Consider the following 14,430-nt stretch of genomic DNA (forward strand, 5'->3'; position numbering starts at 1 on the left):
TTATTATTATTATCATTATTATCATTATTATTATTATTATTATTATTTATTATTATTATTATTATTATTATTATTATCATTATTATTATCATTATCATTATTATTATTATTATTATTATTATTATTATTATTATTATTATTATTATTATTATTATTATTATTATTATTATTATTACGAAGAAGAAAAAAAATATTTATAAATATTCTTAAAGGGCCAAAAAGTAAAATGATAATATCCCTGATCATTTTTATCACTCACTCTTAAATTCTCTTTTAGTTATCTGGTTATGACCCCAAAAATGACTGATTGCGGCGATGAGTCAATATGCCGATAACAACCTACGGTCCGTATTTGAGTAGGTATGTAAATACACTTTAGGCAGGTGTGGTCTCGTTTCGTGTGTGAGTTATTATTATTATTATTATTATTATTATTATTATTATTATTATTATTATTATTATTATTATTATTATTATTATTATTATTATTATTATTATTATAATAGATATGCAGAACTCAGTCCACTTAAATTCTGATGCAACAACATTAATCAGATGTATATAGTTGCTTGCTACCTTCTGGATAGGACACTGGGCTATCACAGAGTCCTCTCCGCAAAATCCAAAATACTCCATCCACCCGAACACCGCTGGGTGGGTGGAGATAATGGGAGTCAGAAAAGAAAAGAAAAAGAAGTTAGGGTTGGAAGGCCTGGGACTCTCAGGGACACCCATAACCAACCAAGAGGTCGCACAAATTTCGCTCGACTGGAGACATTTTTAAATGGGCATGAATAAGAAAGGCACATCTTTGAACAGAGTTTGGAGAACTAAAAATATCTTCCTACGACTAAAGCTAAGACTTTTCAACTCAAACGTGAAGTCTGTCTTACTGTATGGATGTGAAACTTGGAACACATCACAGGCATGTATAAGGAGGGTACAGATTTTCGTAAACAGGTGCATGCGTAAGCTACTCAGAATAAAATGGATGGATAGAATAAAATATGAAGAAGTATGGAAAAGAACACAGCAGAAACCAGTGGGAGAGGAAATAGGAAGAAGACGATGGAGGTGGATTGTTTGTTTTGTTTGTTTGTTTTTAAGGGTTTTACGGCGCTTGCAACACATTTAGGTTATATCAGCGCCAGTAAAAAGGAAGAAAATGGGATAGTAAAAAGTTATAGAATTACAATTAAAGCACCCAAGAAAAAGTAAGACATAGGGGAACTGGGAACAAATAGGGATCAGATGTAGATTCCAAGAGCATACCACCAATGTACTTAGTTTGAGATCACCTAAAAGTCTCATCCAGACACAAGCACAGGTCCCAACTAAGAGGAATACACTCAAATGTTTACCAATCATATAATATAATTTGTAAACTAAACATAATACAATGCATAACAGAGAGATGATTTACAAGAAAAGAAAAAAAAATCATCTCCCAAAACTATAACTATACATTCGACTGTTTCCCTCCCAGCCAAGGAGCTCCGGCAAGGATCAGGACAAAACCAAGTAATCTCATTCCATGACAAAGACAGGAAACAATTGGAAAACTGGTATGGGGGGTAGAAGACATAGCTTGTACCTCCCTGCCCACTATGGGAGGTCAGGATCCCCACCCCGGGAGGTGGATTGGACACACGCTTAGAAAGAATGACTCCACTATAACAAAGAAAGTATTGGACTGGAACCCTCAGGGCAGAAGATCAAGGAACATGGAGAAGAATTAAAGAAGCTGATATAGAAGCCGGTAAGACCTGGAATGAAATAAAAAAAAGTTAGCTCATGATAGAGAAGGATGGAAACTGTTTGTCTGTGGCCTATACCCTGACCCAGGGTGAAAAAGGCAATGATGATGATGATGATGAAAATAATGAAAACTTGTTTTAATGGCTAGATATATTGCAATCGTTTCTTCCTTTGGATAAATACAACAACCTTTGAAGGAGAGCGACTCAGTAGATATCTTTACTTAATTAAATGAAGTGAAAATTATCTCCAAAAATCATGCTAGGATGAAATATATGCCAAAAAGGGAATTTTTAAAGTTAAAATGAGTCGAAGTGAAAGGTTTTTGTTTGTATGAAGGGTTTTACGGCGCACGCTAACAATACGTTTAGGTCATAATATCAGCGCCACGCCAGTAAAAAGGAAGAGAATGAGAAAGTAAAAATTCTAGAATTATGTACAAGTAAAAGAAACCAAGAAAAAGTAAGATAAAAGAGACATTGTTCAAATAGGGTACCGAAGTGTATATTCCAATAACGTACCATCAATGTACTTAGTTTGAGATCACTTAAAGGGCTCATCCAGACACCAGCACAAGATCCCACTAAGTGGAATACACTCAAATTTTTTTTACAAAGATATGTTCAAAACAGAAAATGTAGATAATATATCAGTAGATAGATACAGAGGATGATTTACAAAGAAGAAAAAAATCATCTCCCAAAACTAACGCTATAAATTTGACTATTTCCCTCTCAGCCAAGGACTTCAGCGACGATTCGGACAAAACCAATAATCCCATGCATTCCAAGACAAAGATAGAAAGCCACTCAGAAAACAGGAGGATAGAAGACACAGCAAGTGATCTAATCCTGCCCACTAGGGGAGGTCAAAAGAACCCACCTAGTAGAAATGAAATGTCATTTAAAAGAAATTATACATTGTTTATTTGTTTTTAAGGGTTTTACGGCGCTTGCAACACATTTAGGTTATATCAGCGCCAGTAAAGAGGAAGAAAATGGGATAGTAAAATGTTCTAGAATTACAAATAAAGCACCCAAGAAAAAGTAAGACAAAGGGGAACTGGGAACAAATAGAGATCAGAGATGTAGATTCCAAGAGCACACTATCAAAGTACTTAGTTTGAGACCACCTAGAAGTCTCATCCGGATTAAGCACAAAATCCAACAAAGAGGAATACACTCAAATGCTTACATTATAAATTCAAAATAACAAATATAATAATACATAACAGAGAGATGATTTACAAGGAAAAAATTATCATCTCCCAAAACAAAAACTATGTATTTGACTGTTTCCCTCCCAGCTAGGACTCCGGCCAGGGCCAGGACAAAACCAAGTAATCTCATTCCAAGACAAAGACAGAAAGCATGTTGGAAAACAGATATAAGGGGATAGAAGACACAGTATGTACCCCCCTGCCCACTATGGGAGGTGAGGAACCCCACCCAGAGGGAATTTTTAAAGTTAAAATGAGTCGAAATGAAAGGTTTTTGTTTGTATGAAGGGTTTTACGGCACACGCTTACAACACGTTTAGGTCATAATATCAGCGCCGCGCCAGTTAAAAAGGAAGAGAATGAGAAAGTAAAAATTCTAGAATTATGTACAAGTAAAAGAAACCAAGAAAAAGTAAGATAAAAGAGAAATTGTTCAAATAGGGTACCGAAGTGTATATTCCAATAACGTACCATCAATGTACTTAGTTTGAGATCACTTAAAGGGCTCATCCAGACACCAGCACAAGATCCCACTAAGTGGAATACACTCAAATTTTTTTAACCAAGATATGTTCAAAACAGAAAATGTAGATAATATATCAGTAGATAGATACAGAGGGATGATTTACAAAGAAGAAAAAAATCATCTCCCAAAACTAACGCTATAAATTTGACTATTTCCCTCTCAGCCAAGGACTTCAGCGACGATTCGGACAAAACCAATAATCCCATTCCAAGACAAAGATAGAAAGCCACTCAGAAAACAGGAGGATAGAAGACGCAGCAAGTGATCTCCTCCTGCCCACTAGGGGAGGTCCAAAGAACCCCCCTAGTAGAAATGAAATGTCATTTAAAAGAAATTACACATTATTTGTTTTTAAGGGTTTTACGGCGCTTGCAACACATTTAGGTTATATCAACGCCAGTAAAAAGGAAGAAAATGGGATAATAAAAAGTTCTAGAATTACAAATAAAGCACCCAAGAAAAAGTAAGACAAAGGGGAACTGGGAACAAATAGAGATCAGAGATGTAGATTCCAAGAGCACACTATCAAAGTACTTAGTTTGAGACCACCTAGAAGTCTCATCCGGACACAAGCACAAAATCCAACAAAGAGGAATACACTCAAATGCTTACGTTATACATTAAAAATAACAAATATAATAATGCATAACAGAGAGATGATTTACAAGGAAAAAAATATCATCTCCCAAAACAATAACTATGCATTTGACTGTTTCCCCCTCAGCCAGGACTCCGGCGGGGGCCAGGAAAAAACCAAGTATCGTAATCTCATTCCAAGACAAAGACAGAAAGCTTGTTGGATAAGATATTAGGGGATAGAAGACACAGTATGTACCTCCCTGTCCGCTATTGGAGGTCAGGAACCCCACCCAGAAATTATACATTTACATCTTCTTCATCAGGCATAAAAACGTAAAACCCAAGTCTCGTATTATTATAATTTGTGACTAAAAATTCAGTTTTTAGCAACTAAACCATCTGGACATAAAATAACACAGTTGGGGATTGCCCTCTGAGTGGGGCAATTATATGGGTCAACGACGTAATGTGGGATAGTGGTAAGGTGACTGGTTCTTTCACACGTCGCCTCTACCTTCACGAGATCTAAAGTGATCCAACTACCAATTTACTGTTGATTGAACAGATCGGTGATCGTGATAATCTTTTTTTTTTTAAAGCCGAGTTGAGGGTTAAATTAAATTAATTTTTTCATTAATGGATAAGCAAGGAGATGAAGGAGGTGGTAGTGAGGAGAAGGAGGAGGAGGGGGGAGGAGGAGGAGGAGTCACAGTGATTAATGGTGTGATGGTGATTGTGTCCATCGTGGGTGACACAAGGGGGTGGTGGCAGAGAGGTAGAGAGAGAGGGAGAGAGAGGGAGAGAGAGAGAGAGAGAGAGAGAGAGAGAGAGAGAGAGAGAGAGAGAGAGAGAGAGAGAGAGAGAGGGAGAGAGAGAGAGAGGGAGAGAGAGAGAGAGAGAGAGAGAGAGAGAGAGAGAGAGAGCATATCGTGCGGCTATGTGGTCTAGTGGTATGACAATCGCTTTCGGATCGTAAGGTCCTGGGTTCAAGCCGCGCTCGGCACATAGTTGAGTCCTTGGAAAAGACGCTTTACTCACATTCTCTCACCGTACTCGGGGTATAAAATGATTACCTGGCCGTCAACAGGGTTGTCTCTGTCGGAAAAAAAAAAATTTGTAATATCGCCTAACAGGCGTTATGTCTCGTTCTACATGGAACGTGTTGTTCAGGGACCCTTTGTAAAGCGCATTGAGCACATTTTGTGGATACTGCGCTATATAAAAGCTCTAAAGCTCAATATCGGACAATGGCGTGATGTTTATTAGTTTTCTCTTGTAGTGGGATTTAGGTATTTAGTTCTGGTGGGCATATTTAATAGTAAAAAAATATGACGCAAGTTGAAATCTTAATCTTATCTAAGTAGATACTGCCTACCTTGTAATTTCTTCTACTCGCGCTGACCGGAGCAGGACAGCGAGATGAGCTGAGAAACTGCCCAGTTGTAAGTGGTCTAAACATTGGCTGACCGATTAACATACACATATATTATACACATACACACTTATTAGTCTCGGATACAACCTAGTGTATCACTTTTATTAATTATAATGTGCAAATTATTTCCTTCCTTAGAAACTTGTTGAGGGCAACACACGAATGCCAATGTAGTAATAGTTATAATAATGATCTGGATAATAAAATACCGTAACACAACGGATGATATTATATTATTCAAATTAGCACTGCAGTATCAAATCAAATAATAATCATTATGTAGGCCTTGAAACACGACAATGTTATGCATTTCCCACTTAACTTAATGGAAAACGTGACGTTTAACACAAACTTTGCGAACAGTTCAAAACATACACATTTGATATGCGTATCTAAACTCACTTAACCCTAACACCCACTTTATATGTAGTTTACCGGGGTCACTTTTGCCCCATGCCTTTTTATTATTACATTTTTCTAAGACAAATTATAGGCGTAGTATCAAAGCTAATGTTTTTTAGTTTTTACATGTAAATGATAGTTGAATAAAAAATATCTATGCACATGCTCATTTTTAATACACTTTTTTTTTCTTAAATTTTGAAAAGAAGCAACAATCTCCAGGATTGAGTGAGTTAATATTAAAATAATAAGCTGTATATAATCAAAAGAAATAACATAACGCAACGAGTAGGTATCGGTCACGCAGGAATATGCAACAAAAACACACCATGTGAGGAAAGTAGGATAAAACATAATATACCATTATAATTACATTATTATATCAGAAACTTACGTACGGTAGAAAATAAGTGGGGGGCAAAAATCTATATAACTCTTGAATTAAATGCCGCAAATAGTCGATGCACATTAGAAAATTCGATCCATGCGATGTAAGTGTGACGTGTTCTCTCTCAGTGAGCAGAACTTGAAACGAGTTCGTGTGTGTTGTTGTTTTTTAACACTTTATCAAAGAAAAATAGGGCAACGTGTGTGTATACAGTCAAGCTTGACGTGTCGTTGTAGTAGGAGCCTACTCAAGAGACGGCGAGGCGAGTTTGATGAAAGATACTACACTATATTCGTCTTCTGCGATGAGGTGACCGTGACCTTAAAACGACCGTCACCGTTATCACGTCTGAGTGAACGAGTTGATTCTTATCATTATTATCTCTATAACTATAAGTTATAATATTATTATATTCATAATGTTATGTGTAGTGTTTACGTCAAGATCACGCCGCTGCGCTGTGATGAGAGAGAAACCAGCGTAATGCTTCAATGAACACATCACTGTCCTCTAGATAGTATGCAGATGACGTCACTCAGGCCTTTGTTATTGTTTTTGCCATCCGCGTTTGTGAGTTGTTCTCACTAAACTATATTAACCAGACTATAAAAGTTCATGGTTACACAGAGTTTGTGTGTTGGTCCGTTATACTTCCGGATGGCAATGTTACATGTTGTGAACTCCTTGGCCAAGCGCATTCTATCTATAATAAGTGATGCAGTTACACATGATGTGCAACAAGCTTGCTTGTCAACAATAATTGATTATTGCACTTCCTTTTCTTCTTCTTCTTCTTCTTCTTCTTCTTCTTCTTCTTCTTATTATTATTATTATTATTATTATTATTATTATTATTATTATTATTATTATTACTACTATTATTATTATTATTATTATCATTATTATTATTATTATTATTATTATTATTATTATTATTATTATCATTATTATTATTATTATTATTATTATTATTATTATTATTATTATTATTATTATTATCATTATTATTATTATTATTTATTATTATTATTATTATTATTATTATTATTATTGAACGTATTGATGTTATTACGATTGTTGTATTTTTGTGTGGTGTATCAGTTTATTTTTTGGTTCCATTTACCTTTTTTTTTTTTTTTTTTTCCACTTCATGTATGTTGGCATCAAATTGTTGATTTATTGGCGAACGCCTAAGATTGAATAAACTTTGAAACTTTGAAACTTTCTAAACACAAACAGACACAAACACTCTCTCACACACACACACACACACACACACACACACACAGAGAGAGAGAGAGAGAGAGAGAGAGAGAGAGAGAGAGAGAGAGAGAGAGAGAGAGAGAGAGAGAGGTTTGTTTTTGTGTTTGCAACACATTTAGGTTATATCAGCACCAGTAAAAAGGTAGAGAATGGGATAGTAAAAAGTTCTAGAATTACAATTAAAACACCCAAGAAAAAGTAAGACATAGGGGAACTGGGAACAAATAGGGATCAGATGTAGATTCCAAGAGCATACCACCAATGTACTTTGTTTGAGATCACCTGTAAGTATAAGTCTAATCCGGACAAAAGCACAAAATCCAACAAAGAGGAATACACTCAAATGCTTACATTATACAATCAAAATGACAAATATAATAATACATAACAGAGAGATGATTTACAAAGAAAAAAATATCATCTCCCATAACAATAACTATGCATTTGACTGTTTCCCTCCCAGCCAGGACTCCGGCCAGGGCCAGGACAAAACCAAGTTATCTCATTCTAAGACAAAGACAGAAAGCATGTTGGAAAACAGATATAAAGGGATAGAAGACACAGTATGTACCTCCCTGCCCACTATGAGAGGTCAGGAACCCCACCCAGAGAGAGAGAGAGAGAGAGAGAGAGAGAGAGAGAGAGAGAGAGAGAGAGAAAGAAAGAGAGAGAGAGAGAGAGAGAACGAGAGAGAGAGGAGAGAGAGAGAGAGAGAGAGAGAGGGAGAGAGAGAACATTTTATTTCAAGAACATAAAGCATTTGTCAAAAAAGAGTTTAGTTTTGATTTTTTACAGACATCTATTAACTCTTGACCAAATAGGTAAATCAAGAGTGTAACTCTCAATTTTTAAAAAAAGTTGCTAACAGGACAAGGCAAAATACAAACAAACAAAAAACACACACACACACACACAAAAAACCCAGAAAAGTAGACCAAAGAGCAACCTATTAATATTAATGTGTTGACCTAAAACTAAAACAAAAACAACTCAAAAGTTGCACCCAGATGAACCCATACAGTTAATTTGTTGAAGTGTAAAGTAGCAACCATGACATTTTACTCATTTTACCGAGATCAAATTTGAAATCTTTATTTTTTAAAATTAATAAGAACAAAAAAAACAAAAAAGGGAGGGGGGGGGGGGGGCAGAAGCATTTGACATATTCTCTCCCTGCAAAAGATCCCAGTTAGGTCCGTGACAAAACTAAGTTTTATATTAGATATGGTCATAGTTTGAAGACCAATAAAGGCTATGTGGTCTTGTGGTATGATACTCGCTTTCAGATCGGAAGGTCCTGGGTTCGAACCTCGCTCGGCGCATAGTTGAGTCCTTGGAAAATGCTCTTTACTCACATTATCTCACCGTACTCAGCTGTAAAATGAGTACCTGCCATTAACAGCGTTGTCTCTGTCGAAAAAAAAAATAATATCGCCTAACAGGCGTCATGTCCCGTCCTACATGTTAAGTGTTGCTGCTAGCCAGGGACCCCTTGTAAAGCGCTTTGAGCATGTTTAGTGAATATTGCGCTATATAAAAGCTCAATTTTTTTTTTTTTAAACAAGTATTTCATAAAGTAGTTCTTCAGGGCCATGAGGCCTATGGAGCCAGAGTCTACCCCGCTTTCTATCATGAAAATGGACAATAGCAATTGGTTGATATCCTTTGGATCGGATGCCAGCCCATCGCAAAGTACTTTCCACCAGATCTAACAGAAACAGCTACCCAATTACTGGTGGGTGGACAATGGATGGGGCTGGGGTTGGGTAACAAAATAAATCTTGACTGCACCCAGGATTGATCTTGGTCCCTTTGTGTGTGAAGCGAGTGCTCTACTGAATGAGCGATTGGGACCCCCGGTATTTCATTAAAGGCTTTCCATAGTTGCTTGGATATCATTTCTTATAACTATAATATTAGACCTCTTTAATTAATAGATCTTTCATTTTTAAAGATTTATAAACATAGCAGCCAACTGTTCAAAGAGCCAAACAACTGGGACACCCTAACGCACAATACCGTCATGACCCAAAAACAGCAGTATGTTTGTGGACTATTATATAATATAATCTAGATTTAGAGATTTTCTGATCCTTTTATTTGCTAGTGAAAAAAGGATAATCCTGGGACGTGCACGGCACATTTCCATAAATATTAACAGTCCAGATTGACAAATCAGGATAGTCCCAATTTTAGCAGGACACAGCAGGACAGTTGTCCACTTTGTATAAAGATTTAATATGGAACACCGGTTATGTGTGTTGACCGATATTTGGTTTGGATATTTATAATAAAGGAGAGAAAGGGAACACATGAATAATAAGAAAGTATGGAATTGTCGACATGTCCTTAATATATAGCGTCAATGTGTAATCCCATTCCGAGACAAGAAGAGAAAACCACATGGAAAGAACAACAGAGATATCTACGTAAACTTCCAATGGTGGGAGCTCCTGGACCCTAGCAGAAGTGGTGGGGGAGAGAAAAGAAAGAGAGAGAGAGAGAGAGAGAGAGAGAGAGATAGAGAGAGAGAGAGAGTGTGTGAGAGAGAGAGAGAGAGAGAGAGAGAGAGAGAGAGAGAGAGAGAGAGAGAGAAAGAGAGAATAAATCAAAGGCTCGAGATAGATCAATGACACAAGAGACCCTGTCAATAGCTCCATTGTTTTATGGCAAGATTATGTGGCGTTGATGTTTCAGAAGCACAGCAAGCTCAGCGATGCAACACTTGATCGGATGAGATGCATTGATCGTAAAATTCTAGCGCCCTTGAGTAAGGTACATTGTATGCATTACCCAACCTCACTTAGGTGTGAATGAGTATCAGGCTAATGGCAGTGCGGATATTATTAGTCTTAGAAAAAGGGATCTAATAGGCAATCTGCACCAAATGAAATGGAAATTTAGGTGCATCATGCCCATTATGGTAAAGTTTATCGAGTAGTAGTCCTTCAGAGCCGTACGGCCCATGGAGCAGAAATTTATCCCGATTTCTATAGCACAAAACGGAAAATAGCAATTACTTGCTACCCTTTGGATAGGATGCTAGTCTATCACAAAGTACTTTCTACCAGATCAAACAGAACCAGCAACTGAATCACTGTTGGGTAGACAGGAGGGTCAAAAAATATCTTGACTGCACCTGGGAGTAAATCTGCCAGTGCCTTACACATGGGCACCATATTGGGACCAGAAAATATAAGTTATTGTAACCCATCTAATACCCAATTTTGTTTACTGTTCATTGATTTTGATAGCAATGACTCCAAACTTCTCAAATTGTAAAAGTAAATAATTATGATTTAAATTTGGTGTGAAACAGCTATAATATTAAATATCAAATGTTTGAGTGTTACTAAGAGTAAGAGGCTAATAACAGTATTCTCTCCACTTAAGTAAATAAGCCTGTCATCTGCATTTTTTGCGGCCGCAAATTTTGGCAAATTTCCCAAAATTGGCAAATCGTGGCAAATTTTGGGAAAATTGGTAAATCGCGTGGCAAATTTGGGAAAAAAAAAAGAAGCGAAAACAAAATAACGAAAAAAAAAAAGTGCGAAACTTGATAAATGTTGCAGCTGGGCCCACAGACTTCTGTGCCTGGGCCCAAACCAAGGGAAGCTACTCTCTACGATAATGATCCTTTAAAATCTTTGTAACAACGCTATTCACTTTACATTGTGTAAATTAATAAATGCAGCCTCCTTACTTAAATGTAATAAATCGTCTTTTATATATATTTTTTTCTGTATCGCATGTTAATTTTTACTGAAACGCTTAGTTCTCCTCGGCAAAATTTTTTGGCAAATTTCTTGGCAAATTTTGGGGGTTTTTGGGCAAATTTTAGGTCCCAATTTGGCAAAAAATGCAGATGACAGATAAGCATATAATGCATTCAAACAGGGAATTTCCCCTATTTCACCATACTCAATGCACTCAATTAATAAAACGTTACATTTATTCCCCCAGTAGGCTATATGGAACCAAATTTTAATTTTTTAACACATACAAGTCAGCTTTCTGGATTATTTTTAGCTCTAGTGGATTTACTGATTACACTACAACCATGTAGTCATGTTCACTTTGAATAAAGAGAAAGAATATTGTAAAGTGCCTAACCTAAAGGAAGAAATACTGGAGGTAGTTTCTGCAATCAATTTCCCAAGCTCCAAAGCCACATAAGACATGACACCACAAAAAGATTAATCTATAAAGTTACTTACTTCTAATGAGCTGTAGTCCAATCCAATACTGTAAGAGTCCCACATCTTGCGACAGTCCTTATCCTTCAGGATGAGGACAACAAGGTTGTCATCGCTAACATCAACACTGCAGTGATTCTCAGATATTGTGAAACCATCGCCAAAGTCCACAGTCAGAGCGTAGTAAGATGGAAAGCATCCAGCACCAACAGACATGAATTCAATTCTCCAACTGGACTGTCCTTTGAATTTCATCAAAACATCTTTATCCTGCACACTGCTGACCTTTATAACAAAGGAGATAGTTTCTGAATCTTGTGATATTTGATACTCCGGTAACTGCCATTTTACATGATCGGGAAATTTAGCTTTTTCTTTTCGAGTGAGATCTGTTGAATCCTCAATATTTTCAACTCCATTTGCTTGAGGTGGCTCATTCCTTGATTCTACAGTAAGTTTATCTTCGATGACAGTGATGAGGTCAGAGGATGGTGCTTCGATGCCATTTGTGTGATGACTTTCCGACTTATCCCCATCCCCCTTATGAGAAAACGGAAGTTCAGGAGATTTTTCTGGGATGACTGGGAGCGTGAGAGTCAATGCTCTTTTCGATTTATCAAACTTGGCAGATCCTTCATCGTCATTGACAGGGAAAGGGAGATTGAGATCCAGTTTGTAAGCCGCAGGAACAGATGATTCCAATGTTATTTTCTTTTCAAAAATATCCAAATTCAACTCTCCAGCAGATTTTAACAATGGAAGGTCAATTTTTATCACAAGCTCATTGGGACGGGTAGATGTTTTTGCATCAGGGGCATTTCTATACTCACTCATATCTACATTTGAGCGATGCGTTATTGTGTATTTCGGAATGGTAAATTTACTTTCTCCTTCTTTCTTATCCATGTTAGAACCTTTAGCTGCTTCTGATTTTGATTTATTGTTTCGTTCCCTTGTTGCTGCTTTTTCTGAAGAACTTTTATTGTCATATGGATAAGGCATTTTGCCAAGAATACTGTCAGGATCAATGTCATTTTCTTCAGCATCTGTCTTGCGTTCTCGAATTACTGTCGCAACAGGTTGCCCCTTGAATGACATTTTTGGTCGCTTAACATTTTTCTTATCCAACTTTACACTAAACTGACGTTCAATACCATCTAAGGCAGTATCTTCAACTAATTTCTGGAACCTGGTGTTGTTTTGGGCCATTCTATATGTATCAGGGTTAAAAACAACATCAAAAACTTGGCACTTTTCTTTGGCCTTGTCCATATCCTCTCTGGGTGGGGCAAATGAGTGGGGAATGTGCCACATAAGACCATTTTTACCATCAGGACCAGTCTGCCGTTTCGAAGAAGGCTTTTCAATTTTGTCATTTTGGCAAATGTTGATGAAAGCTTTCGTAGTTCCATCCACTGTTGTTTTCAAAACATGCCCCGGTTTGGGATGAATAAACTGAACATTCATACCTCTCTCACCTTCCATCATTCTGATTTCTTCCTCGGCCTTGCGCCTGTTCTCTGGATCCGATATCTCTTCGGCATATTCGACAAGCATTTTTCGAAACTCTTCATTCTTGAGCGCTTCACCAAGACGCTTGACCTCATCGCTTGTGAGGTCCAAATCTTCCATCGTTCTTTCTCGTTTAGAAGCCATGTTGTTGGTATGCCAATCAAACTTTTCTGACCGTAGCGACGCATGCGTTATAAGGGAGGTCACTGTAATATTTAATTCGCTTCAGCTCATCAGCAAGGATTATCCATCATGAGGTTATTGGTCTCGGTTAGAAATAATATGATGCAGCTTTTGGCGTATCTCGACGTCTATCTTTATTTGAAGGTCTAATAACTTATAATCAACATTGTTATAGGCTCATTGTAGTTATGGAAACGCTCTCAAACCGACGCAAAATACTGCCCATTACATCAACAAACCACGCCCATAATTTAGTTCAGCTATCAGATATGCCATTATGTAGGTACCACAAGCGAAAATTTCAAAATTGAGCTATCATAAAAAGAGTTAAACCACTGTAAAGTGCTTTGAAATTAATGAACAACACAAAAAGAATTATGAAAATCCGTCAACAAATAAATGAAATATGATAAAATGAATTTTATTGAACTTACAATTTTTTCCCACATATTCCGGTTACGCATTTTTTGCCGACTTTATGACGCCATAAACAAAAAAGTTGGTTATATAACATTTAAAATAAACATTTTTTGCATAAACATGCAATCATAAAACAAAATAAAAGCAGATATTAAGATGAAAAAACAATGATACTTAAATGAAACCATCCTCAAATATGACAGAAACAGCATCAAAATATAAAAAAATGGGAAATATAGGCCCAGGGACCCATATTTGGAGCCTCATAGATAAAAAAAATGAACATGTATACTACTCAAACTCAATATCTTTGCAAAAAAGTATATAAATTCTTAGCCTAATTTTTTTTGTTAATGTGGAGAAAATAGTAATTGCTCTATATTGAGCCGAAGGTCACTGCCAAGCTCAAAATTACGGCATGGAAAAAATGGTGTCAATATACTGAAAATACACAAAATCAAAATATTAACAAAAAAATAACTAATAAAGATAGGATGACATACTTTACATCAAATTACTCGTCATTCTTATCTCTATCCAATAGAAGCA

The 14,430-nt window shown here is 36.5% G+C and overlaps 1 protein-coding gene across 1 annotated transcript in view; it reads right to left on the minus strand.

Moving 5' to 3' along the window:
* Positions 1-13,453, minus strand: part of LOC144963407 (protein kintoun-like) — a 23,472-nt gene extending 10,019 nt beyond the window's left edge. The window contains exon 1 of the mRNA XM_078897398.1: positions 11,788-13,453. Within this exon, the coding sequence (XP_078753524.1) occupies positions 11,788-13,422 (1,635 nt within the window). The 5' untranslated portion in view covers positions 13,423-13,453. The remainder of the gene's footprint in view (positions 1-11,787) is intronic.
* Positions 13,454-14,430: the final 977 nt, after the last annotated feature.

Source organism: Berghia stephanieae, chromosome 1, assembly GCF_034508935.2.
Source record: "Berghia stephanieae isolate SIO BIC M18660-M18661 chromosome 1, UCSD_Bste_1.3, whole genome shotgun sequence".
NCBI classification, from domain to species: Eukaryota; Metazoa; Mollusca; class Gastropoda; order Nudibranchia; family Aeolidiidae; genus Berghia; species Berghia stephanieae.